Source organism: Papio anubis, chromosome 14, assembly GCF_008728515.1.
Source record: "Papio anubis isolate 15944 chromosome 14, Panubis1.0, whole genome shotgun sequence".
Classification (NCBI taxonomy): Eukaryota; Metazoa; Chordata; class Mammalia; order Primates; family Cercopithecidae; genus Papio; species Papio anubis.
This window is the reverse complement of record NC_044989.1, coordinates 80,305,147-80,331,868: the sequence shown is the minus strand read 5'-3', so window position 1 is coordinate 80,331,868 and position 26,722 is coordinate 80,305,147. Positions and strand designations below refer to the sequence as shown.

Here is a 26,722-nt window from a genome sequence, read left to right as displayed (position 1 = left end):
GAAGGAAGGAAGGAAGGAAGGAAGGAAGGAAGGAAGGAAGGAAGGAAGGAAGGAAGGAAGGAAGGAATTTAAGGCCAAGAATTGCTTGAACGTGGGAGGCAGAGGTTTCAGTGAGCTGAGATCGCGCCATTGCCCTCCAGCCTGGGCAACAGAGCCAGACTCAAAAAAACCCAAAAAGGCGGTGGCTCACACCTGTAATCCCAGCACTTTGGGAGGCCGAGTCGGGTGGATCACGAGGTCAGGAGATCCAGACCATACTGGCTAATACAGTGAAACCCCATCTCTACTAAAAATACAAAAAATTAGCTGGGCATGGTGGCAGGTGCCTGTAATCCCAGCTACTCGGGAGGCTGAGGCAGGGGAATCGCTTGAACCCAGGTGGCAGAGGTTGCAGTTAGCTGAGATCGCGCCACTGTACCACCGTACTCCAGCCTAGGTGATAGAATGAGACTCTTGTCAAGAAAAAATAAAAAGAACAAAACAGAAAAGGAAAGAAAAGGGGAAAGAAAAGGGGAAAGGGAAGGGAAAGAAAAGGGGAAAGGGAAGGGAAAGGAAGGGGAGGGGAGGGGAGGGGAGGAAAGGAAGAATTAAAAAACTCTGTTCAAGGAAGCAAATGTTTTGCATGGGAAGTGTAAATGCACAGGGGAATTTGAAGCTCAAAATTAATAAAAATGAGGGCGTGGAACATATGTGAAGACAGAGAACAGGAAAGAGGAGAAGAAAATATACAAGTAAGAAAAACACAAGGAAAACCTCCTCACTACAGGCACCAGTGTGGAATATTAGGACTCCTTCCCTTGAATGAAGCTACCAATCTCATTAGGCAGCTCTTAATTTTGCATTAGAATGCAGGGCCATTAGGAGAAGGTATGGACAACATTAGATCTTGTATTGCCCACAAATATTTTCAAACGTTACTTTCTATATTGTGTTGTCATACCATTTAATAGAGAAAGTTATAATTAGCCAAGCTGACTTCAGGGAGTTGCATTCCCTTATCTACATAATAATAGGAAGAAGAGAAAAGAGAAGATCCAGATAATACTCAAAACAAATTTCATGTTTAATCAACAATGAGACTTCTTCTTAAGTAGTAAGAGCTACTCAGTCTTTTTCATGCCTTCCCTTATGGGAGACATGTGGCAGTATAGCAATTCCTATGGCAAAGTTACCTTTCTGATGACAGTCCCTTCAGAAGGGTGCGATCTTTCTCTGGGATTTTAGATCAAACCCACATACTGAACTTGCCAACTAGTTGTTCTGGGCCTCTCTCGGCAGGAATATGCAGCCAAATTAAATAAATTCTGATAGATAAAAATCAGATTTATACAGAAAATCAATATAAATAAACATAAGATTATTTCCTATAGAATCCCAGAAGCATTCAAAGTTTGTTTCTATGCAAAAATCTGATTGCACAAGACTTGTCAGGGATCCCCTGAAATACAGAAACTGTGAAGCTGTGTCCTCACTTTGTTCTCATTTTGTTCCTCAGTCACGCTTTGGGTCTAAATCAGAACTCTATACTGCCAGCAGGAAAAGTTTTCCCTACTTATCTTTTCCAAGGCTCTTCCCTAAAAATAGACTCAAAATGAATTGCTTCTAAAGGGATTATTACATATTCATATAATAAAATGCTATGCAGCCAGTAAACATAAGGTTAGACAATGTTTATTGATATGGTAACATATTCACAATATATTGAGTAAAGAGAATAGATTGCAAAACAGCATTTACAATATGAGTCCATTTTATAAAAAATAACCAAGGTGTAACGTGAGTGTGTGTGTGTCTGTGTAAATATGCCACTCCTATATGCTCAGAAATATTAGAAAGACATATACCAAATTATTAGCAGTGATTATTTTGGGGGATGAAATATTTTATTTTCTTCTTTCTGTGTTTTTTTGTTCTTTATAGTGAACACATATTTCTTTTCCACTATACAAAAATGTAAAAGTTACTATTCTCAGAGATCCCGCGGCCCTGGATATCATCTCATGTATTATTCGTCTAGTGTTGTGGAACAGCGTGCTGGAGGCTTGCTGTGTATAGGCCACAGAATCTGGCTGGAAATAACCTTTTTAGACCGTATTTTAGTCCTCAAATCCTCACAAGTGGGCTCCTTCAGGAACCCACTTTATGTTAAATTCTACTAACAAAGGCTATGACAATGCTTCAAACACTTGTAGTATGTATATATGTTCCCATATCAATATGTCTTCATGTGCTTTTAATACCTTCTATATATTAATGGTTTATAAATTGTTAACCCTAGGGATCCACTTAGATGCTTCAAGAGGCTTGAAAAAAAGTTGGATACAAAATTTTTAAAAAATATACAATTGTAATTATTAAAAAAATGCAGTTAAAAATATCTCACCACGTTTTACAACAGAGAACAGCAGTATTACTTTATGCTGCCAGGATCTCTGCCATCATTTGAAAATAGTTTAACTGCATGATTGTTTAAGAAAACTGTAGCTCTAAATTAGTCTTAAAAAAATTTGAGCTACCCAGAGAGTTTATGCACATAAAATTGAAACAGGTTGTACAGCAGCACAAGACACAACAAGGACCAGGCACATCTGCTCACTGCATATTCTCATCAAGGCCTAACCGTGAATTGTGCATAAAGAAATAACAGTTTAATGCATCTCCTTATTGTTCTGCATTTACAGTTTTAGTACCTAGAATAAGTAGTAATTTTTCTCCTTATAGCTCTGCATTACAGTTTAATACTTAGAATAAGTATTAAATTTTTCTAGTCTTTTATATTTATAAGAATGTGAACCATACTTAGACATTTTTGGTGATACAATGTTGAAACAAAATTTTTCTACTTAACTCCCCTTTCAAATGCAATCTATCTAGCAGAGTATCCAGGCATTGCCAAGTAAGCTATTTACGAATTGTTTCAACATCCCAGTAAATCAGAATTTCCTGTGCAACCAAAACCAAATGAAGATATCATATTAGTTGCAACTGATACAATTGTAACTGTCATTCAAAATGCAAATCATTAAAAACGCAAATGTCCATTTTATGTTCATAAAACAGACACATTCTTCTTACTAGTTACTTTATAAGCAAATTTTATTTATAGTCAGCATTTGAATACTCTATTCCACTTCTACTGCTATCCCTTGGTCCAAGAGACCATCCTCTCATGAATATTCCGGGACTCAGGGCCTCCTCACCTGTTTTCACCCCTTTTGTTTTTGTGGCCTGTTCTCAGCACCTGAATCATGGCATTTTTCTCTCACTACTTTGCAATGGCCTCTCATTCCATTAGAATGAAAGTCAAATTCTGTATAATGGTTCACCAGACCCTGCACAGACTGATGCCTCGGCACCATACAGACGCCATCTCCTGCTATCCTTCTACTCACAATAGCCACTATGACTCCCATGGTGCTTCAAACGGGTGCACCAGGCACCCGTTCACAGCAAGGTACTTGACCTTGTCATCCCTTTCTCCTCAAGGCCTCTTTGCTTCTTCACCTCTGAAAAGTCTTTGATCTAATGCCAACTTTTCAACGCACCTTCTTAGGCCATTCTTAATTTCAGTAGTACCCAGTGTCCTCTACCTCCCATGTTTTAGACTTCCTCTTTGCATTTATCACCATATGAAGTAATCCTTGCTTATATCACTTAGCATTTATTCTCTGTCTCTTCCCACAACAGTGCAAGCTGCATGAGAGCAAGCAGAGACTTTTACCTGTTTTGCTACTTTCTGTATCCCCAGAGGCCTAGAGCAATGCCTGGCACAAATGGCCAGCACACAATACACATTTGTTGAATGAATAAAATATTCTAAATCTGCATTCCTCACAATATTCTTATTAATAAAACCCATTAAATGTTATGTTTATACTGCCGCCAAAGAAAGCTGCCTAAAATTATAAGTTCCCAAGGAAGGTTTATGTGTTCATTATAATTTGGAACTATTTATAGTACTCAGCATAATACTTCAACCACCACACTGATACCACTCATCCCAATCAGCATCTATAGGCCGCACATCCTTTTAAGTTTCTCTCTACCCATTAGTCTTCACGTATGTACAATAATAATAGTCTACTTAAAGGGGAATTATTTTTAAGAATCTTTTCACTTTGAATTATATCTTCAACTTGATAAAGCAACTTAAGGCTAGCCAAGGCTTTCCTAAAAGAATTCCAACCATCCTCTCTACCACCGCCATGATCTGTGATAATTTTCACCACATGCCTCTATTCACCCAGCCTTTTTCTCATACCACAGTTTCTTTTAACTGCACAATGTTTGTTGACATCTTCAAGTTGCACACCCACGTTCATTAAGTAGAATACACATTTGTGGAAATATCTAACACATGACTGCTATCCTATTGAGTTCAATGGGAGCTATGTGGCTACGTCATAGCCCATGCTCCATGAAGACCCTTTTTCTATCAGGTATGGCACACAGCTTCTCCCCACAACCTCTGTCTCCCTCTGTGTCATACAATTTGGCATGTATACAATTTTAGAACAGCTTCAGCCACAAGCAAGCATTGTAAGTGGAATGTTCATCTGGGACTGATCAGGAGATTCTCAGAAAACAGAAATGTCAGTTATGCTGATTTTTAAATATTTTCAGTTTAACAACTTGTTTATCCTAATGGTATTGCCTAGCACATTAGGATGACAACTTGCAAGGTGATAATTTGATACCACCTTTATTCTCAGAGCTTACAAAATTTAAAGAGAAATATAACAGCCCAGGCATGATAGACTGATTTACTGGTTGCTGTTAACTACAATAGACTTTTCAGTCAAGGTATGGGTGTGTATTTTTTTTTTTATATTCATATATGCTATATCAAAATAAATACAAATTGACTGTGCAGCAGGATAAATGAGTGCACTGGACAGGAATTATTAAGGTGATCTGGCTGCATTCAGTTCTACCTTGAAATCACCAAACAAGTGTGAAGTCCAACTAAATGTTACACAGTTTACATAAATGTCAAGTAGGAGGTGTTTTATTTCAGGCTTTGATCGTGATGGTTCAATGTGAATAGAACGTGTGCATTTTGAAATTTAAGCACTATACCCATTGATGTATTGTCTGTAACCATGTCAAAATAGAAACTAAGATTTCAATAAAGCACAAAACATTCCTGCATCACAAGGCTGCGGACAGAAAACAAAAAGTGCCTGGAGTCAGTAAAATACAAAAATCCATCAGCTCTGCAGATCTGCGTGAGCTTACACTGAAAGATAAACTTCTAGTTGGCAGGATTCTAGACACCAAACTGAAAATTACATGTCACGTCTCGATCGACTCTTATTTAATCATGTTCTGTGATTTCTATTTAGAGAAACATACTTTTTTGTCTGATTTATTTATACTGAGATCTTAACCATCACTGTTATCTCTGTAGTTTCTACTTCCTTCTTTGTCAGTAACTATTCATTAATAGAACCACTAGCATGCCTTAATGTAAAACCAAATTCCACGTCCAGGTAATTAGCCCTTTGCTATTTTGTTAACAACAACAACAACAACAAACCAACAAACAGGGTCTCAGATTTCATAAGCATTCTTTGTTGACACATCTGCTATTCAAAAGATTCACTCAGTTGGGAGACCATGGGATCAACATTTTTAGCTGTACCCTACATAATACCATAGATCAAAATTACAGAAAGTGTTGGTCATCCAGGGTCCTATAGAGACGTCCTCATAAGCAGCTGGGTGCCACATGATGCATTCACATTTTATTCTTTGCGTGCTGAAAATGGCCAAGTCTTCCAAAATCAAAGAATCTGAAGGTTCATGGAAAGGAAACAAATTTTGTTTTTTTTTAGTTTGTCAGGTTTTCTCATTGACATCTTTTTGCTTTCTGAATAAGTTCTCTGGAGGGTCTGCAGGAGGAGCACTGCTACTGTCAACACTCATTCCTTGTTTGCATGTCTGTTAGCTGCATATTGTTACTCATGATGGGAGTGGTAAGATGCTGGAGGGAGGGACACTGAGCGGCTGCTTTGTTTCAGCATTGCCTCGGGGTGTTCTAATAATACCCAACATGGACTTCAATAGCTGTGAGCAGATTTTCAGTGTCTCTGTTACCCACCTGGTCACTATACAGGGCATTCCTTCAAAATGTAATATCAAGACCTCACTTTATCTACATTTTTTCCCCAATTTGTGCTAAATTATCTCAAACTCTAAAGTCCAGGAAAGGGGGAAGTACAGATCATCCACTGCTGCAAGCACTGGCCATCGCCTCAGCTGAATGAATGTAGCAAATCAATACAGCCATAATTTAGTGCCTTTCAAAGCAAAGAATGTGAGTTTCATCAGCTTCTTGCAGGTTACAGGTATACAGGAACTGTCACATTTTATAACTGTAGGAGAGGATGGCTATTATGTGCCAAAATACAATTAGATACCACTCATACATACCTATTTGAAAACTTAGAGACTCACTCTTATAAGCGATTCCTGACTGAATCAATAAAACACCTCCAAATTTTACTACAGTTAGAACTTTTCCTTAAACAACCCTATCCACACATTTTATAAAGCTAGTAGATTTATTAATGCCTTTTAGGGGTGAAGAATCGCACCTACAGCTATCCTTAGGTTTAAAAGTGCACTTTTTAACAGCGGACTTAGTATATTCTCAGCTGTTTCCATCAATCATCTACCTTTACCAACTGAAATCTTACCTACTTCAAAATGCAGCCACTAAAATGACCAAGAAGAAATCAGCCAAGTAAAAAGTGAAAGAGCTTATTGTCCATCTATCTGCTCCATATTAAAACAAACAAACAAAATATAGATTCTGAAACAACATGACACGCGCTCTCCCAAAGCAGTTCCTTGGTTTCACCTGACTCTTAGGTGAACACCTGTCTGTTCTCTTTTCCTGCTATCTATGCTTCCAAAAGAGCAACACGATTGCAGAACAGAATCCACCGAGACATGAGAATGGAGAGCCCAAGACTTACATTATTCATGTACTCGCTGAGCAGGTCCTGGAGCGCCTGCCGCACGGCGTTGCACTCTGCCACGATCCTCTCCCGCCGGTCGTCTCGCGTGCAGGAGGAGTCGGCCATCAGCGCTGCGCCGCTGATGATGCTCTCCAGCCTCTCCTCCAGGGACGGCCGGAACCTGGCCTCGCTGAACGTCATGGGGTCCAGGATAATCTTATTCTGAAAGTATCACAATTAAAAAAAAAAAAAAAAAATCAGCAGAGAAGAGAAGTCTGCCTTGGCACCCTGTTTTGAAACCAGAAATATCTGAGGCAAGAACAAGAGTCCCCAAGGAGGAGAAACTGGTTACTCAAATTCTAAAGTTGCCTTGACAAAGTATTAACTTTTTGTCACTATTTTGTCCTAAATGTAATCTTCAGTGAAAAGAGCACATCTTGTTTGAAGAATATGTTCTTGGCAAAGGCTATCTCAACGGAAGAGCTTTCAAATAAGATTAGGACACTCTTGGCATTTTTAAAACACGTAGCCTTTAAGGAAAGAACATTTCAGTGTAACGCTTTGGGGAATTATATAAAGATTTTAGAGCTAAAACATGATAAATAATCAATATCTTAATTATGAATTAGCTGTGACTTGTGTACACATTAATCCTCCTCATGAGAAGCAGATATGGGCACCCATGGCAGGATGCCTTTTGAACCTTGGGCACAGAGTACCCAACAGGCATATTCAGTACAGGTTAATTTATCACTGGAAACTGACATCTTTTATGTCAAAGCTAGTGTTCTAGAAAAGGATTCTTAATGTGTGTATGAGACTTGTCACAAATAACTGACAGTATCCTTATAAAGGTATTTACATGTTTGGAAGGAGCCTATATAAGAGCAGAATAGAGATATTTCCTAAAAAGAAAGTATCACATAGAACATGAGCTTAGCATTTCCCCAGCCAAGTTTGAGGAGCCTGGAAACATGTGGGCAGAGATGCCCAGAGGTAGATGGAAATATGCATCCAAAATTCAGGAAATATAACAGTCTTTATAGGAATCTGGTAAATGTCAGGCATATTTGGACACAAAGTAGTGAATGACATACGAGTAAAGTGAATAGAGCCAGAAGAGCAGGTCAAAGAAGACCTATGAATTAAGGTTGTACAAAAGGACCAGAATCAAAAAGGAAGACAGAAAGTGTAGTCAGAAAGATAGAAAGAGAACTTGGAAAACTCCCAGCAAATGAGGAGGGTAGAGTGTGATGAAGTATGTGATCATTAACTGTGTGAAGTCTAGAAGCAAAAGTGACATTGACCAAAGGCTGGTTTCCTTTGGGGAACCTTTTCTGCCTAAGGCAAAGAAGTTCATACCAGCAACGATGATCAAAGTAGAATGACCTGCTGCGGGAAATGGTGTGCTTATCTTCACTGGGGGTGCACTCTCAGAGATCCAAAAACCAGAGTGGCAGTAATGGGGTAAATGGTCTTCCAACTATAGAATACTATGGTGCAATTGCCACTCTGTTACTGTTTCTTTTGATGTTCATTATTCCTTATATATTCACCAAATTTAAAGAGTTGTTAGAAAAGAACAATTTACCATATTTACAAATACGATACAAAAAGTAAATGAGAATATGTAGTTATTCTATTGCTAATCTGCACCTGCTGAAGACCTACTATATGCCTACTACTGTACTTAATGCTAAAAAGAAGGGGAGATAAAAGAGGCTTCTATGAATTTTTTATTCTGATGTAGTATATACAGTAACTGCTTAAGTTATTACAAAGTGAAGTCCAGCTGTGTGCTCTGGGAAAGATTGTTGTAACCCTCCAAAGCATCGTAGGGTATTTGTTCAGGTTGTGCACAGAACATCTGGGCTCCAATTCTCTGATTTCTGTTAAAATGCAAATCTCCAGAGCAGAGAGATGGATCTTTGGGGCACAAGAATGTTGAAGTCTTAAGGAATGAGTGTAGGCAGGTTGGGACTTAAAAAGGAACAGGTATAGACCAAACACAGACCAGCTCTGAAGTCCACTGGAATCTTGGATTTTTTAGAAAATCACTAAAATTGGTAAAAGTCCCTTTTCAATTTAGAAAGCAGATGCATGAAATCTTGCAAATAAAACAGCTATTCTGTGCCAGCTTTGGCAAGATGACCATTCTTACATTTGTACTTTCTTGTATCTTGGAAAAGGGATGCAAAAGGAATGTTTACTTTACCCAAAATGTGTTATTTGGGTTTTGTCCTTTGTGCCTTGGTTTTAGGCAGAGCTGTTCAGTGTCAAAAAATCACGTGGAGGCTGCAATACAGTGGATAGCCCTACAGGGTTCATTATTACAGGTGAAAGTCCCAAAGGAAAGCTGAGAGGGGAGCACAGATATTCCTGCTGTACGTACTAGCGCTGTGTCTGTGATGTCTTTTTCCAGGGACATCCATTGGAACCCTCTCTCTTTCTCTCACATAGTCTCTCTCGCTTTCTACTGCCTTTCGGTTGATGCATTTATGATGAACTTATGTATATATGTATGTGTGTGTGTGTGTATATATATATAATCCATATAATATATGTTAAGAAGTAATATTCTTAATTGAGGAAATACCTGGTCAAAATATAATTAGACTATCTTACTTATAAAGATTACTGATTTTCAAAGACCTATTTTACAGAAAACCATATTAACATAAAACATAATAAAAACTGTATTTTCTGCTTTAAGATTTCAGGAGACTCTTCAGAATCATATACTGGCTTTAGAACAGGTGTTTATTTTACTTTAGGACTAAACACATAAAGAACTGCAAATGTGATGGAAATATGGGGAGGTAAATTTGAACTCTTCAGTAAGGACAATTGTAAAACAGTTTCTCTGCAGTAGAGAGAATGTACTAGTGTCATTAGAACACTATTTCCTAAATTATTTTCCATGGAACACTGAGCTTAGAGATATAATGTTTCGATGAAAAAATAAGGTTCCCTGGCCAAATATGTTTTGGAAATATCGCATGACCTACAGCAAATTATCATATGAAATGCTTTGGGGAGCTCAGCATTAAAGGAGTCAGTTCACTGTAGCATTTCCCAAATCTATTTGAGCATGGAAAGTGCTGCTTTTAAAATGCATGAATTATCTATGAGAACTCAAGGAACACACTTTGGGAAATGTGGCAAGAGAGACTTTGGAGTGTCAGCCAATTGAGTTTCCTACCTGCCATGGCCTGGGGCTGTTGTGAAAGTAAAAGCCTGAAACATTGAGCTTGACAAACTCTGCATAAAAGTTACACCATCCATCACATTTCTAATGGAATTATTCATTATTTATAGATCACAGTGGAAAAGCTTTTTTAAAAATCTCCCTGGAAAGGAAACAATAATTTTACAATATTCAGATCTGTATCTGCAGTACAGATGGGGAGCATTGCAATGATGGATGTGAAAAGCAGCAGGGAGAAGCCACTCGAGAGAGAAAAGGCACAAAGAAAAAAGGTCAGTGCACGTGGGCCTGTGTAAGTGTGTACATGCACATGTGCATGGGAAGAGGTACTGATTGCATGTGTGTGTGTGTCTGGATGTGTGTGTGTATCCCGGATGGGATGGGCACTGGTTGTGTGTGTGTGGAGCTGCGTGTGTACATGTGTATGGGGAAAGATATGTGCTATTCGTGTGTGTGTCTATGAATCTATGAATGGGTGGGTACAGTTTGTATGCATGGGTGGAGTGGATGTGTGTATGTGTATGTGTGTGTATGTGCACATGTGCACATGTATGGAAGGGGCTGTGGCTTATTTGTGTGTATATATTTGTATGTGTCTGTCTCTGTCTGTTCTTAGAGAATTGGTCGGGTTTCCAACAGCTCCAACAAGCGAGAAAATAAAGAAAAAAAAAAAAACAAACAGAAATGAAGTCAGAGGCTCAAGAGCTAGAGGAAAAGGTTGTATCTATATTTCCTACAAATAGGAAACCAACCCCTGGAACTGAATCCTGAGCAAGAAATACACAGAGAATGAAAAAGTGAAAAGAAGGAGGAGTATTTGCTGTTACATAATTTGAAAGTAATTAAAACAATAAAAAACACCCAGCTAACGTCGGGAACATTCAGATCAGCAAACAGTCATGAACACAGGGCTCCAACAGGCCTCAGTTCTCCACCCCAGCTCTGCCCGTCCTCACCTCTCTGTGTGGCTGCCCTCTGCTGGCAGGAAGGCGCGCCAAATCACCATCACCACCATCCCACCATCATCACCATCATCACCATCATCATCAACATCCAGGAGCCAGATTCCCCTCCCTGGTCACAGAAGAATACTTTAAGAGGGCAGCACACCAACACCAAAGAGTGAAAGGACAAGGAGAAGCCCTCCTGTCTCTACCTTTGTGGCAAAAGTATGCTCCTGTGACAGGCTCTTATGTTGCTTACAACTGTACAGACTTATTTCAGTTCATTCTTTTACATTGTAAATATCTCCATCTCCTGTTGGCATTCTTAAAGCTTATTTAGTCATTTTATCTTTTTGATCTTTTAGTTCCATCTTACATTGTCATTTTAGTTCATTTACAGATACTGGGCCTGCATTTCTTGTTTTATCTTTTTCTTATATTTTAAGTTAATATAAGTTTATCATGTCTATTTTTATTTTGATTATTTGATTTGCATAATATTTTGTGCTTTATGAGTTTTACTTATTTTTATTAACATCTCTACTTTAAAAAATTATTGTTTTCATTCTTACAGTTTATAGAGTGGCAATTGGAATGCACAGCCATAAAGATAGCAGCCACAGTAATTCACCCCCAACCGAAGAAGACTAGAACCCTATTCTGCCATCAACTCGGTGCTATAACAGTCTCTCTAGTCTCACATAATTGATCTCCCATTTGCTCTCATGTGGCGCTCTATAAAAATTTTAACCTAGTATAATTTAGCAGATGTCAAGCCTGTAATCCCAGCACTTTGGGAGGCTGAGACAGGCGGATCACGAGGTCAGGAGATCGAGACCATCCTGGCTAACATGGTAAAACCCCGTCTCTACTAAAAAATACAAAAAACTAGCCAGGCGAGGTGGCGGGCGCCTGTAGTCTCAGCTACTCGGGAGGCTGAGGCAGGAGAATGGCATGAACCCGGAAGGCGGAGCTTGCAGTGAGCTGAGATCACGCCACTGCACTCTAGCCTGGGCGGCAGAGCGAGACTCCGTCTCAAAAAAAAAAAAAAATTTAGCAGACGATGTAGTTCCCAGAATAATACATTTACCAGCACTCACCACACATACAATTGTTAGAAGACCAGTACTTTTAAATTGCTCTTATCATTCATTGTCTCTACAAAAAGCTATGTGATCTAAAATGTCAGTGTATAATGGGACACTGAGCTAGCTTGATGCAAGCTCTGACACAAGAGGAGGAAACAGAGAGATCTCGATCAAAGCAAGTAGTTGGATGTATTACCAATGGTTTGATGGGTTCAAAATGCAGTGTCTTTGAGATCACTATCTCCCCATCTTATTGAAGAGGGAAATGATGCCAGAGATGTTGTCCCATGGCCATTCGGCTCACAAATGAGGTCACCAGGATTTGAGCACCGGTCTTTTGATTTCAAGCCCAGTGTTCCTTCAACTGTACAAGACTGTCCACATTTAGGTGAAATGAGTCTAATATGTCATAATTATAATTATAAAGTATATTATTTTAAAATAAAAATATAATTCTCTTAAACTAAATATAATACTTAAGTGTCATCTGTCATGCTCTCCTTTTTATGCTATCTGAGTCACCTAATCCTCCCAATAGATATCTGACAGTAAAATCATTCATTCAGCAAATGAGTGCTTGTTACTGTAGGAGTCTAAGAGCACATACTAAACAATCCTTTCTTCAAGAAGTTGACTCTCTAATCAAAAACAAAAACATGTACAACCAATTGTAATTGGGGAAATGGCTGATGACATTATGGAATGACTGAATGATGGCAATTTGCACAGTTGAGAGGTAGGAAGTAAAAATATACTTCCAGAAGAGGTTATCCCTCAGCTGAGACTTAAAGAGTGAAAAGCGGTTGGCCAAGCAAAGTTAGGAGCAGGAAGGGGTGATGCAGATGGGCTAGGAGGTGAGAGATGACATAGTATATGAAAAATATTACAAGAGATCAACTGAAGCTGGTCACATATATGGTGCCATAGAGGGGCCCCAAGCCACTCTCCTCTGAGTTAAACTGCTGGGGGGCATAGTTAACTGACCATCTCCATCTGCTGCACCTGTAGTCCTACTGCAGTCTTATGTGTAGGCTGCACTTAGCCTCAGGCAGCTCCAGTTAATCACTGGGCACAGGTCCATGCTCCTGCCCAACACGGACTCCTCCAACAAGCAACTGCAGCTCCTGATCCGGGCTCCCCACTAGCCTGACTGGGACTTGCTGGGAACAGTGCTGAGCCTCTTCCTACTCAATCCTCTTTCCTTCCTGCTCCCCTTTCAAAGGTGTTTGAACCCATAGCAGTCTAAAAGCTCCACAAAAGCCCATTCACTCCTATTTTATCCTTCACAGGCAAGTCCTCCTTATACATATAATCCCATCTACCTTGCTTCTCCAAGGGCCTGAATGGACACAAATAGGAATGGGAGATGCAGCTGGAGAGAGAGAAAGAACCAGGTCCTGAAGCGACTTCTCTGCCAAGTTACAAAGTTTTCAGTTTGAGAACAGCCCTTTAGGCAATGATGAATCATCAGAGATCTTAAAGCAAAGGAGTGACATAATCCTGTTTGGGTTTAGACAGTTTCTTACTGCAGCTAGGGCAGTTAGCTTTGGCAGGACTGCAGGCACAAGGCAGGAGAGTATTAAGCCTTCAGAGCCCAAAAGAGAGGTGAGGAAACTACAAATCAGGATTGTGTCTATATGGATAAAGAGAAGGTAATGAATTTAAGAAAAATTTAGAATGTCAATCTGACAGGATTTGAAGAGATATAGGCTATGAGAATGAGGGAGAAGGAGACAAAGATAAAATCCAGACTTCTAACGTGGACAACACCAATAATGCAGGTGTCAGCAAACTAAATCGTGGGAGTCAACCTCCTACTTTGCAAATAGGGTTTTATTGGAACACAGTCAGGCTCATTCATTTACATACCATCTATGCCTGTTTTTACACTACAGTGGTAGAGGGGAATGGTCAGGACAGAAACTGTATGGCACACAAAGCTTGTAATATTTACTCTTGGCCCTTCAAGAAAACATTTGCTGGCTGGGCGCGGTGGCTCATGCCTGTAATCCCAGTGCTTTGGGAGGCCGAGGCGGGCAGATCATGAGCTTAGGAGTGCGAGACCAGCCTGGCCAATATGGTGAAACCCCATCTTTACTAAAAATACAAAAATTAGCCGGGCATGGTGGCACACACCTGTAATCCTAACTACTCGGGAGGCTGAGGCAGGAGAAGTGCTTGAACCTGGAAGGCAGATGTTGCAGTGAGATGAGATTGCACCACTGCAGTCCAGCCTGGGCAACAGAGCCAGACTCTGTCTCAAAAAAAAAAAGAAAGAAAGAAAGAAAGAAAGAGAAGGAGAAGAAGATGCTTCCTGACCCTTGAACAATTGTGATAGATAACAGATGAAGAGCAGGTGAAGTTCTTACGATCCCTTTAAACAGAGAGCTCTGGTGGAAGGTTGATTATAAGTGTATGAACATTCGGTAGTGTGGTATGGGCACCTGTATTAATATGCAAAATCTATTGCTTTCATATAAACAAGGAATACCCAATAGAAAGACCTAATATTCAATAACAAGAATTGCAAAGCAAAAAAAGACACCTACTTGTCAAGTAGATGTAGCAAGAAATGTATTCAGATAGATGAATAATTGTGCAGACATTACCTCAGGGCAAAGAGCAGAACTGGAATTGGGATGTGTGCCCTCTAGGTCTGGCGTCTATGCTCTTAGCCACTGCACTAATTGTTTCCCTCATGTATCCTTTCTGCATGCATGATGCTAATCATCATGAGGGAATTAATGCAACAGCCATTTCCCCATTTCAAAAACTAAAGTCACAGTAGTACATTATTCTTTCATACGTCAAGAGGGGATAAAAAACAGCAAATAACCACCAGGAATAAAAGCTCTAAAATGTTACTGTCTCCTAATTTTAATCTCTCACCTCTGTTTCAAACTGGTCAGTAGGTATTACAATACATTTCTTCTGCCAAGAAGGTAAATACAAATATTGCTCAGTCTTTCTTTGACTAGCAATTAACCATCTTAAAGCTGAGTTTGTATCTAATTGTACTCAGCTGTATTTGAGAAAGATGGGCATACCTGATAAGACCTGGAGCATAAAGTAATATTTTTAATTACAGTTAAGTCAGTAGTAAGGCTCTAGCACACATACAACACTAACGGAATGGTTTTACCCACAGATTATGTTTCAAAGACTTTAGTGCACAGCTGACAATGGTGATGCTTTTTTTCTTTACCAGCCAAGAAACAGCTTGTTAAAGAGTAGGAAGAAAATCTTATTCATCTTTACACTTTCTGGCTTTCAACATTGGTTAAACCTTTAAGAGAACTACTTAGTCATCTGAAATGCACACAGAATTTTCAAAATGCCAAGAAAGACAACAAAGAAAGCAATTTGATAATATAAAGTGTAGCTGATTTCATAACATTTTTCCAAAATCTAAGCTAATCAGCATGGAAAATGCAAATGCTAGTGGTATGAGAAAGCCTGTGATTCTGTGATTTTCTTTGCTGCTTGTGACAACTCTGTAAGATAAATGTGTCCTGGATTTTTACTACCTTCATAGTTCAAGGTAGCAACCAAGGAAAATAATAAATTGCTATTCTCCCTCATAAACACCAGGCACTTACCACCTGCTGTCCAGCATGACTATTTTGAATCAAGCAAGCAGAAGAAAGAATAAATGTCAACATGCCTCTATACAGTCATTCACTTTTATCTTTTAAATCTTAAAAAAAAAAAAAAAAAAACTGAAAGAGAAACTTAACATTAGTCAAACTCATTCTTTCAAAGGAATATGTCCTTCTGATATGGGGCAATTAAAGCAATGAAAACCAGAAAACCTAAATGACCATGCATGTTTAAATGTAGGAATATTTCCCCATTAGTTATTCTGAGCTTTTCCCAGGAATGTGCTACAACATACCCATGTCTTCACTTTCTGTCTTTTGTAACTTTGTCATCATCCCCATTCCATTTACTCTTTCAAAAATTATATTTTAAAATTTTTAGTCATTATGGCTACATAATACGTGTATCTATTTATGGGGTACATGGGATATTTTGAGACAGGCATACAATGTGTAATAGTCACATCAGGGTAAATGAGGCATCCATCACCTCAAGCATTTATCATTTCTCTGCGTTACAAACATTCCCATTATACTCTTTTAGTTATTTTAAAATGTATGATGAATTATTATTGACTCTTCTATTTACCTTTTAATATTTAAATGTTGTGGTTTGCCTTGTCTTGGTGTATAACTGGGCAAGTTTTATATTTCACAGATAACACAGAGCTTCCTTCCTTCTTCCTCACAAGCATAACATTCAAGATTCTGTTTCTTTCCATGTAACGAAGAGGGGGCAAAGCCATGTGGTCTGAGGTACCAATGCCATAGGCCAGGTGAAATATAACAGTGACTGGGCATGACTACAGAAATGTGAGCTTTGGTTTAGCTTAGGGCTTCATGCTGTGTTGACCCATTACCGAGTGTCTAGGTCACAGAAAGCTTTAGTGAGATCGAAATTTGTTAAAGCATTTTATTTTATGCATTATATTATGTTTTGCTGCACTGATACAATCCCAAACAAAACAAAACATAATAAATAAGTCCAGCAATACCTACTGATTAACTCTTCACTATAGAACCTTCTTAAAGCAAAGAAAAAAGTTTGCTATTCAGCTTAAAATACTTGACTAGTAACCCCTAAGGCAGCCTCTCCCAGTTTCCCATTAAAATGTCTATAAACAGAGAAATAAAATTGGAATTTTGCAGCACTGAAAATTGAGAATGAAAGACACCTTTTGACAATGAGGCATGATCATAATTCTGGCTCTGAATGCTTTAAATACATCTTTTAAAGACTGGAGTCTGAGATAAAAGCATAAATCAAGACTATTTAAATAAATTAACCGAGGTGTCTAAATCAAAAGAATGTTATTTGGTTGGTTTTAAACACTTACTCTCCCTGTAGTGTATCAATAATTAATACAGATATATTTTCATCTTTTTCATTCTGTGCCAAGCTCTCTCAGGGAGAATCTTTCTATCTTTACATGAAAAGTTTCTCTTGACCTAATTGGTGTAGCACTAGGAATGAAAGATGCTAAGGACCTTGAGTTTTAATAAAGTATTTTTTATTAAGCTACAGAAAATTTCTAACCACCATTTTAGACTTGGCTTAATTTTAAATTGCAAAGTATTTTATAAATAACTTACTCTTTCTTCATAGGCATACAGTTAAAAATAAACTAATTATGCCATTTATCTACTTAAGATGTTATTTGTAATTAAACAGTTCAGTTTAATTGGAAATAAATGACAAAGATAATGACTTAATAATTAAACAGCACTTTCTATCCTTAGATATTTAATATGTTTTTAAAGAGAAATTTACCTAAGCTCACATTAGCTTCATTTTTGAGAAGAAGCTTATATTTAGAAAGACAAAGTTATTTACCAAAGCAAATGAATAAACTGGGTGAGGAAGTTCAGCTCTGGGCTATTCCTACTGGATTGTGAAATCTAGTGGATGCCAACTTCATTTTCCCTAATCCCATCATCTCTGTGTGTTGCTGAGTTGCTATGGCATTTCAGGAGCACATTCTCTAGCTCCAACAAGGAGAGTAGTTTACAATTAAGTATGTAAAGCAGGGAAAAGATAAGAATCCTTAGCTTTACGTTATGCATTGATTAGAAAGTGAGTATCCAAAATGCACTTAATCAAATCAAGTTTTTAGAGGGCTTAACAAAGAAAATGGATTTTACTCTTTTTCTAAAAAAAAAAAAAAAAAGTCATTATCTGTATTCTCCTGGAACTCTCTACATTCTTGACCATCTTTTTTTATCCAGTATAATTCAGACCTCTTTGAACTCTGTGTGTTCTGAACACAATTTACCATCCACTAAGTTAAGCCTCCCCTATGCTTTACAAAACCCTGCTTTACTGTGGTTCTATTCATACTTCTCCTTCCCTTCACTCGCCCAGTTCTTCTTCCTGGATCTACCTCAGTAAGTTGGTATATCTCAAGGCCCTGCTCCCTGTTCTCAGTGGTTCTCTCAACTCTTTCTTAGAGCACTCAACTACTCTCTACTATCACCTGCTTGTGAAAGAGAACCAAGGTACCATGTCCAATCCCAACCCTCTAAGACACTGGCCCTTACTACAGCTGTACACTGGACATGATCTGTTGGGGGTTCTGCCATCACCTCAAATATCAGATGTATGAGACGTACTTTTCATTTTCCTCCAAAACCTAACACTGTCACTTCTACAGAGGAAAAACGGAAATAGAAGGGAAACAAGAATCCATAATCTCCCTTCAGTCTCCTAATGAGAAATTAGAATTAATGAGAAATCTTCACTTCATAAATGCAAGAACTGTTTTTCCATCAGGTTAGATGACTTGATGAAGGCCACACAGTGGAAGACTTGAGAAGTCTTTCCGACTCCAAGGCCCATGCACTTGTAGCCTTGTTCTCTTGGGAACTTTGTTGAAAGATCAAGCATCAATATAATCTAAGACTGGCTGGGTGCGGGGGCCCATGTCTGTAATCCTAGCACTTTGGGAGGCCGAGACAGGTGGATCACAAGGTCAGGAGTTCGAGACCAGCCTGCTCAATATGGTGAAACCCATCTCTACAAAATAAAATAAAAAGAGCACCAAGCTGGGAAGAGTGGTGGCGGGTGCCTGATCCAGCTACTTAGGAGGCGCTGAGGCAGGAGGAATCCATGAACCCAGGATGCAGGTTGCAGTGAGCTGAGATCCCTTCCTGCACTCAAAAGCCCTGGGTGGAAATAAGTGGGACTCAGCCTAACAAAAAAGAAGAAGAAGAAGAAGAGAAAAAAAAAAATATATATATATACTTATATATATATATATATATATATATATATATATATAATCTAAGACCAAGTTATAAAATGTTACAGGGGTTAAGAGTTGGATGGTGATATGGTTTAAATGTGTCACCTCCAAAACTCAGGTGTTGCCAAGGTGATAATATTAAGAGCTTTAATAGGTGATTGGGACATGAGGCTCCTCTCTTTTGAACAGGATTAAGGCACTTATAAAAGAGGTTTCACAGAGCATTTGGCTAGCTTGCGCTTCTACCTTCTGCCATACCAGGATCCAGCATTCTTCCCCTCCAGAGGGGAAGGGCACCATCTTGGAAGCAGAGAACAACCCTCACCAGACAACCAAACATGCTGGCACCTTGATCTTGGATTTCCCAGTGCTATAACTGTGAGGAAACAAAGTTTTGCTCTTTGTAAATTACCCAGTCTTGGGTATTCGGTATTAGAAGCACAAATGGACTAAGATAGCTGGCTTGGATTAGAAACCTGGCTCCAATTCCTTCTAGTGGTAATTCTTTCTGGCCGAGTAGGTTGCTTAAATGCTAAAAGTGTCTCAGCTTTTCATTTGAAAAACAGGAATGAATCTTAGCAGTATCTACATAACAGTGTTGTTGAGAAAATTAAATAATATAAGGAAAGAGATTTGAACAATATATGAAATGTAGTAAATAGTAAATTATAGATATTAAACATCAAGTCATTTCAAATAGCTCTTTTTAATGTAATACTTTATATTTCCAAGGTCAGTCCATATTCACCCCCTCATTCAAGTCATGATCTTCTCCCATTTCCTTCATCGAAACTTTAAATTTACCTTTTTTTTTTTTTTTTTCCCCCCTGGTAAAACGTATTTTCCTAACAGCCTATTCTTAAAATCCTGCTTAACCACACTACCCTACTGGCCGCAAACCTTCAATGGCTCCCCATAGTCTATAAGAGGCTATCATCTAGGACCCGACAAGTTTCAGATGCTGGACTCTTCTCTAGTAATTCTCCAGTTTCATCTCTATTATATTAATTTTGTGAGATATGTCAAAATTCATAAGGGAATAAAGCAATGAGTTGCATTTTCACCCAGCCCTTGAATTGAGATGTCATTTTCAGCAAGCATTGCATAAAGAAATATAATCTCGCCTCCACTCAGTTCATGATTAAGATGCCTGGCCTTCAAGATTCTCAGCAATCTGGCACAAGTCTCTGCCTCTCAAAGTTCATCTCTCCTCATGAACCCCTGGCTCCTGCCAAAGTGGTCGCTGTATTACCCCACCCCAGCATGCTTCATGTGCAACTGTGTTGTTAATTCTTCTCTGCTGACAATTTCAGCCCCTTCCTCTCTGATGCTTCTTGGCAGCATATGTGGATTCTTCTCTGGAAACATGATCTTCAACTCTCTTGTGTACAAAACTCTCCTCTTTAATTCCCAGTATTAAGCTCCTTTTCACTTATTCAAATTTCCCTTTTGGCTCTTATCTGATATTACCACACACTGGTAGCAGTGTGCCTGTGTGCACACACGTGTGTGTGAGAGACAGATCACCAGGTAGGAGGCTTTCCTTACATGTCGGTATCTTCTACTCCACCCAGTGAATGTTTCATACATAACTATTTGATGAACATTTGCTGATTAGTGCAGTCAGGATTCCTAAAACAAGAATACCCTTTTCCCAATTTTTACCAAAAGGCTTCTGGATCAAAATAGGTCACCACAGTGAACCTGGTATTTGCAGATGAATATATGTGGATGGCCTTTTAGTTAGATACGTGCATTTAGGTCTACACTAGTATTTGATGTGGTTCAGTGCACTTGAGATTCAGAATTATTGGAATGGGGATATGTAACCTATTATCATATGACAAACGTTAGTTCTACTTTTTATTTTTTATTTTTTTGAGATGGTCTCACACTCTGTTGCTCAGGCTAGAGTACAGTGGCACAAATTTGGCTCATTGCAATTTCTGCCTCCCAGGCTCAAGTGATCCTCCTATTTCAGCCTCCTGAACAGCTGGGACTACAACTACAGGCACATGGAACCACACCTGGCTATTTTTTGTAGATAGAGGGTTTTGTCATGTTGCCCAGGCTGGTCTCAAACTCCCAGGTTCAGGCAATCCAACTCCCTCAGCCTCCAAAAGTGCTGGGATTATGGGCGTGAACCACCACACTCAGCCTAATTCTACTTTTAGTGGGCAGAAGACCAGCTGAGGCAGCCACCTCCTGTGATTGGTGAATTCTGAGAGTCTTATCTGAAGATTTGATTAAACCAGGGTCAGCCAACAATGCTCTGTGGACCAAATTAGGTCTGCTGCCCATTTTTATATGACCTTAAGCTTATAAAGCTAATAATAATTTTTACATTTTTAAGTGGGTGGATAAACCATGGGCCTACTGATATGTTACATTTCTGTACAAAATCCTCTCCCTCATGACACCCATAAATAGTCAAAAGGCATGAAGCCAAAAAAAAAAAAAAATTTAAGAAATTTCACAAACCACATAATCCCATAATTAAATAATTAGTAACTGGATGATCAATGGTTGCATTTTTTAAAGTTCAATACTAGGAGAAACAAACTTCTTGTCCCAGAAATCAGTTACACTCTATGTCGGTGGTTTGAGATGTTAAATTATCCATTTAAAATGGAAAGTCAATTTATATTTCTCAGAAGCAATTGTGGCTTAATTGCTGTTATCAACCTAATAAATTAGTAGGTGATAACCACAAACTGGTTATACACTCAAATTTCATGTCTGATGAAAGAGTAATTGTACCAATATTCTGCAAATATGAAAAGGAAATGTGTTCATGGGCCACAAGGGAAACGCATACACCTTGAGCATAAACTCATCTATCTTCTTCTATTTTTAAGCAGGCAAATTAAGATGGGAAAGAAACAGTTTTTGTCTCACAGGAATAATGTGTGATATGTTAATTGCTTTTCAAGCAACATTGCATGGCCTGAAAATATGCCTTTTGCTTAATGAGAATTTCATGTTCGCTTTTGAACTCTGAATTGTGATGCACATCTGTTAATGATCATTTAAATTATATATAATAAATTTTCTGTGTAACACTGGAAAACAATAGCCCTAAGACAGTTAACTCAAGAAGATGATGGATGCCCACTGGAACATAATAGCATGATCATGTAGCCATGGGCTATCTATTGTGATTGGTATGGCATATACCATCATTCCAGAAAACTGAGAAGTTAGGATGGATAAACTAGATAGTTACTAAGATCAAACAGTTAATATGTTCATTTAAGCAGTCATTCAACAAACATTTCTTTTATGTCTATGTGCTAAAAGTGCATGTGAAAGTGTGAACAACACATGATCTCTATTTGGTGCTCACATCTGGAGAGACAGAAACAAAAACAGGACAATATTCTTAACAATATGCATAAAGTACAATAGTATAGAAGGAATCATGGCATAGAAATTGGGGTAGTTAGGAAAGGTTTCCAAAAATAAGCTAGATCTGGAAGGCTGAATATAAATTTATTATGCAAGGGAAGGAAGAAACAGACAGAGGAACTCCCATGAGGGCCAACACATGGATTAAACAGTGACTACGTACCTGAAAATGATAAACAGTTCATTATGGCAGAATGTGGAATACAATGTGTGGAAAAGGAGGATATGCAATGGGAGATGTATTAAGAGACCTATTGAAACAATTTGGTACTGTGCTAAGAGCTTTAAAGTTTATCCTGAAGACAGAGTTTTACTAGTAAATAATATGTGACTAGCATTTTAGAAAGGCTAGGTTTACCAAGATGATGGAATACAGAGGGAAGGAGTTGGTGGGGGCGGGGGTCAGGGCAACCAGTTAGGAAGTTATTGCAATGATCCAGGCAAAAAAAATATGGGCCTGATTAACCACTGTTCATGAAGATGGGAGAAACAAATCAAGAGTTCTAAAGGGAACTGAATTCATAGCATATCAAGATTAACTGGAGAGAAAAGTGGACAGGATTCTCAGTATTCTGGATTCAATAGCTATATTATAAAACATAGTTCCTTTAGCTTAAAAAAAAGAAGAAGAAAAAAGGCTAAGCTTGACAGAATAAAAATGCTTAATTTAGTTAGAGAACTTTTCAGATACTTAAGAATCATTCAAATTCAGATGTAATATACACAGCTAAACAGAGCTCAGGAGAAAGTTTAGTTATTCTCAGATAATCTAAAAAACTACTATTTGTATAATTATAAATGTAAAAACATACATAAATACCATACTTGACTTAAAATACCTCTAAAGAATAAACTGCAGGATTAGGATTGTTGACATTAGCAAAATAGAAAATCAAAGTTACTCACACTGGTTTGAGAATTGGTTTGTTGGAAGCTTTTTGGTCAAACACTGATACACATGATTTATACCTTATTTCCTAGCATATTATTCTCTAATAATAAACCCATCATTTACTTTTTCAAGGGTGTGGCAATCGGCCACCATATATTAATTTAGGTTGGATTATAAATATCTAAAATTGGGGATCCCAAATTAAAGAGTCGGTCAATATTAACTCAATGTGTAGAATACATTTTGTTAAAGTAACAAATACTGAAACTTAAAATCTTTAACTTTTAACAAAAGAGGTAACCAAGGCAGTTCCACTTGAAAACCTCACAAGAACCAGCGGTCTCCTCTTCTTCCCAGTCCCATAAAAAATAAGTCAACCTATTTGTAGTAGTGAGTGGGACTTCTGGAAAGAGATTCTTGTGTAAGCAGAAGAAAAGAGAGGCATGGAAGCCTATGATTTTTAGAAAGTTAACTTTAGTGGTCATGTGAGAAAATGGGCTGACAGAGGAAAAAACGGTGGAAAAGAAATCACTTAACAGGCTTTTTTTCATGATGAGACACAACAATCTGGCACAATCAACTATTCTCAAATATTTATTTACTACCTATCATATGTGAAAACTGACCCGGGGAGAGATTGCTATGAGATTTTCTCATCAAGGATTTCTCAGCCACATCATGGAAATAAGACATGTCTGTGACCATAATAAAATGTGGTAAAGTCTAACAATCGGGGACAGGTATAGTGCTTTGGTAATTTACTTTGGAAATGTCAGTGTAAGAAGGAACTCTTTCTTTATTTTTAACGATTACAGCTTTTAACAATTAGAACAAGTCATCTGCCTCCACCCCAATATATCCTCTCAGTAATCTCCTGTAAAGGCAAAAGTGCAGATGTTACGACTGCTGCAGTGGGAACTTCCGATATTATGAAAGTGATACTGGATGGCCTTAAATATCTTTCTCAATTTTGAAGTTTTATAGGCCTATAAGAAAAGAAACGCAGCATCATAGCAGCTAGTTATCTTCAGAAATGAATGAATTATACAGATCTCTGCCTGTCTCTTTGTCTGTCTGTCTCTCTTTTTTTCCCCTACTGGGGCTAAAATACAAATGCCCTATCTTTAAAATATCATGTTTTATTGTTTACACTGACCTAATTGGAAATCACATTCTATTATATTTTAAATAATGTTTCTTAAATAAAGTTCCATAAAATAGTGAAAAGAAAGTTTTCAGTATTATTTCATAATCCACCAGGAACAAATTTAACTGTATTTTGTGGGTTTTTTTTTTTTTTTTTTTTAATACAGGTATTGAGAATAGGCATGCATGAATTAGTACAAGTTTGGTTAGTGATTATTTGCAGAGACACAATGTTTCATGGCCATGACTGTCTAAAGTCAATATTTGGAGAGATTTTGTTATACAGAGCCTTCCATTAAATTAATAATTATTTGAACTAGGCAAAACTAGCAAGCTTACAGGAGCGCTGGTGCAATCCTTTTATAAATCTATAAATCTTAATGGAACCAAAGAAATACTCTCTGAAATTTGTGTATGTATATGCATGGATATAAAATAAAGTTGATTTTATCCACTTAAAAATAGTTAAGGAGTGTATATATGGAAGAAGAGCAAACATGTATACAAATGACAAGCCAATATGATAAAATATTTACAATAGTGAATCTACATAAAGAATATGCCAGTGTTCCTTATACTACTTTAATATTTGCAACATATCTGCAAACAGATTTAATTTTTCCCAAATACCATGTATATTTTTTATTGAAGAATATTCATGAAAAAAGTTTGGAAAATAATAAAAATAGGAAAAAATATTTATGCTCACCACAACTCAAAGAAACATCATAAACATTTTGACATAAATATATTTTTTCAGGTTGTTTTGTATTTTCAATATAAATTTGTTTCTTCCTATCTATTTAAGGAAAAATAATTTCTTAGGTGTTGTAATATTTATTAAGTGTGCCTCGCCTAGTGTCATTTTAAGTTTATTTTGCTGATGCAGATTTTGAAAGTGATTCCAACATGTAGACTTGAGAGAAACTGGAAATAAAAATAGCATGCATCCACTGGCCAAAGGGCTGCCACACTCTGGGGGTTGGTGGCAGATAACCGCGTTATCTTCTCTTCCCTAAGAGATCTACCACTCCATCAGATCTCTACAAATGTCATCTTTCTTCAAATCTGTGGCAGAGGCAGACCTTTGTAAAAGAAAAATGTTCCATGGAAAACTTATATTTGGTCAGTGACGATTTTTATCTTAAGTACTTGTGCCAAACACAAAAAAATGTGGGATCTTAAAATCTTTGAAATATATATTCAAATTAATTAGTGCAAAAATTCTACATAGTGATTCAGTTCTCAAGTACATCACCTGAGAAGATTAGCCACGTACTTGTTTTAAAGTAAAAAACGATTCTTAACTTCCATGCAAATCTGGTCAGTTTGGGTAGGCACAGAAAATATCTTAGGAAACCCTGTAGTTCAAACCTCCCAACTATAAATTCATTTGGAGCCTCAGGTAATATGTATGGGCATCTCCTGGAAGAAATGAAGCTGTAAAATGTAAAGATGTATGCTTTTTATTTTGATGTAGAAAAATGTCCAAATATCCTATGGTCTGAATATCTGTTGGCCCTCAAAATTCATATGTTGGAATTTAATACCCAAAGTGATAGTATCAAGAGGTGTGGGCTTTGTGGGGCGATTATATATGGAGGGATCTATCCTTATCAATGGGATTAGTACCCTCACAAAAGAGGTTTGAGGGGGCTCCCTGCCCCTTCTACCATGTGATGACACAGTAAGAAGGCATCATCTTTGAAGCAGAGAGTGAGCCCTCACAAGAAACTGAGTCTGTCAACACCTATCCTGAACTCCCTAGCCTCCAAAACCATGAGCAATAAATTACCATTGTTTATAAATTACTCAGTCGAAGGCATTTTGTTACAGAAGCCCAAACAAACAAAGACAACGTATTTTATATACTGTGTACTTGTGAAAGATTATCTTAAAACTTTTTAAACAGATGCAAAACTAAGAGAAGAAAGGAAAAGAAAATAATATCCAGACGATCACCAGTGTAGACTCAGTGTTCCAAATAAGCTTAAGAAGCATGATTAAGGTTGTAAATGATAACAGCGAGAGATTTTCAAACGAATGGATGGAGAAATAATATTTTCCTGGTCCTTTCATAGGATCTGCTAAAGTGAGGAAAGCACTAAACCGGGAAAACAAACAGTGTCCGTTTCAAACTCCTTCATAGGACACTTGGGGAAGAGACAATCTGGTTGGGAGGGAGACAGGACCTGTCTTCAAGCTGCATTTGCATAGCATGCACATTCTA

The 26,722-nt window shown here is 37.9% G+C and overlaps 1 protein-coding gene and 1 long non-coding RNA gene across 7 annotated transcripts in view; one reads left to right on the top strand and one right to left on the bottom strand.

Annotated features, from left to right (window-relative positions):
- The window catches only part of CTNNA2 (catenin alpha 2), a 1,322,067-nt gene that overhangs the window by 736,836 nt on the left and 558,509 nt on the right, over nt 1-26,722 (bottom strand). For all 6 annotated transcript variants that reach the window (XM_021925274.2, XM_021925278.2, XM_021925277.2 and 3 more), the window contains exon 7: nt 6,984-7,187. In XM_021925274.2, coding sequence (XP_021780966.1) covers nt 6,984-7,187 — 204 coding nt within the window. The remainder of the gene's footprint in view (nt 1-6,983; nt 7,188-26,722) is intronic.
- LOC110741138 lies at nt 7,136-10,852 on the top strand. Its single transcript, XR_002516891.2, has 2 exons — nt 7,136-10,445; nt 10,790-10,852. It is a non-coding gene; the product is annotated as an uncharacterized LOC110741138 (long non-coding RNA).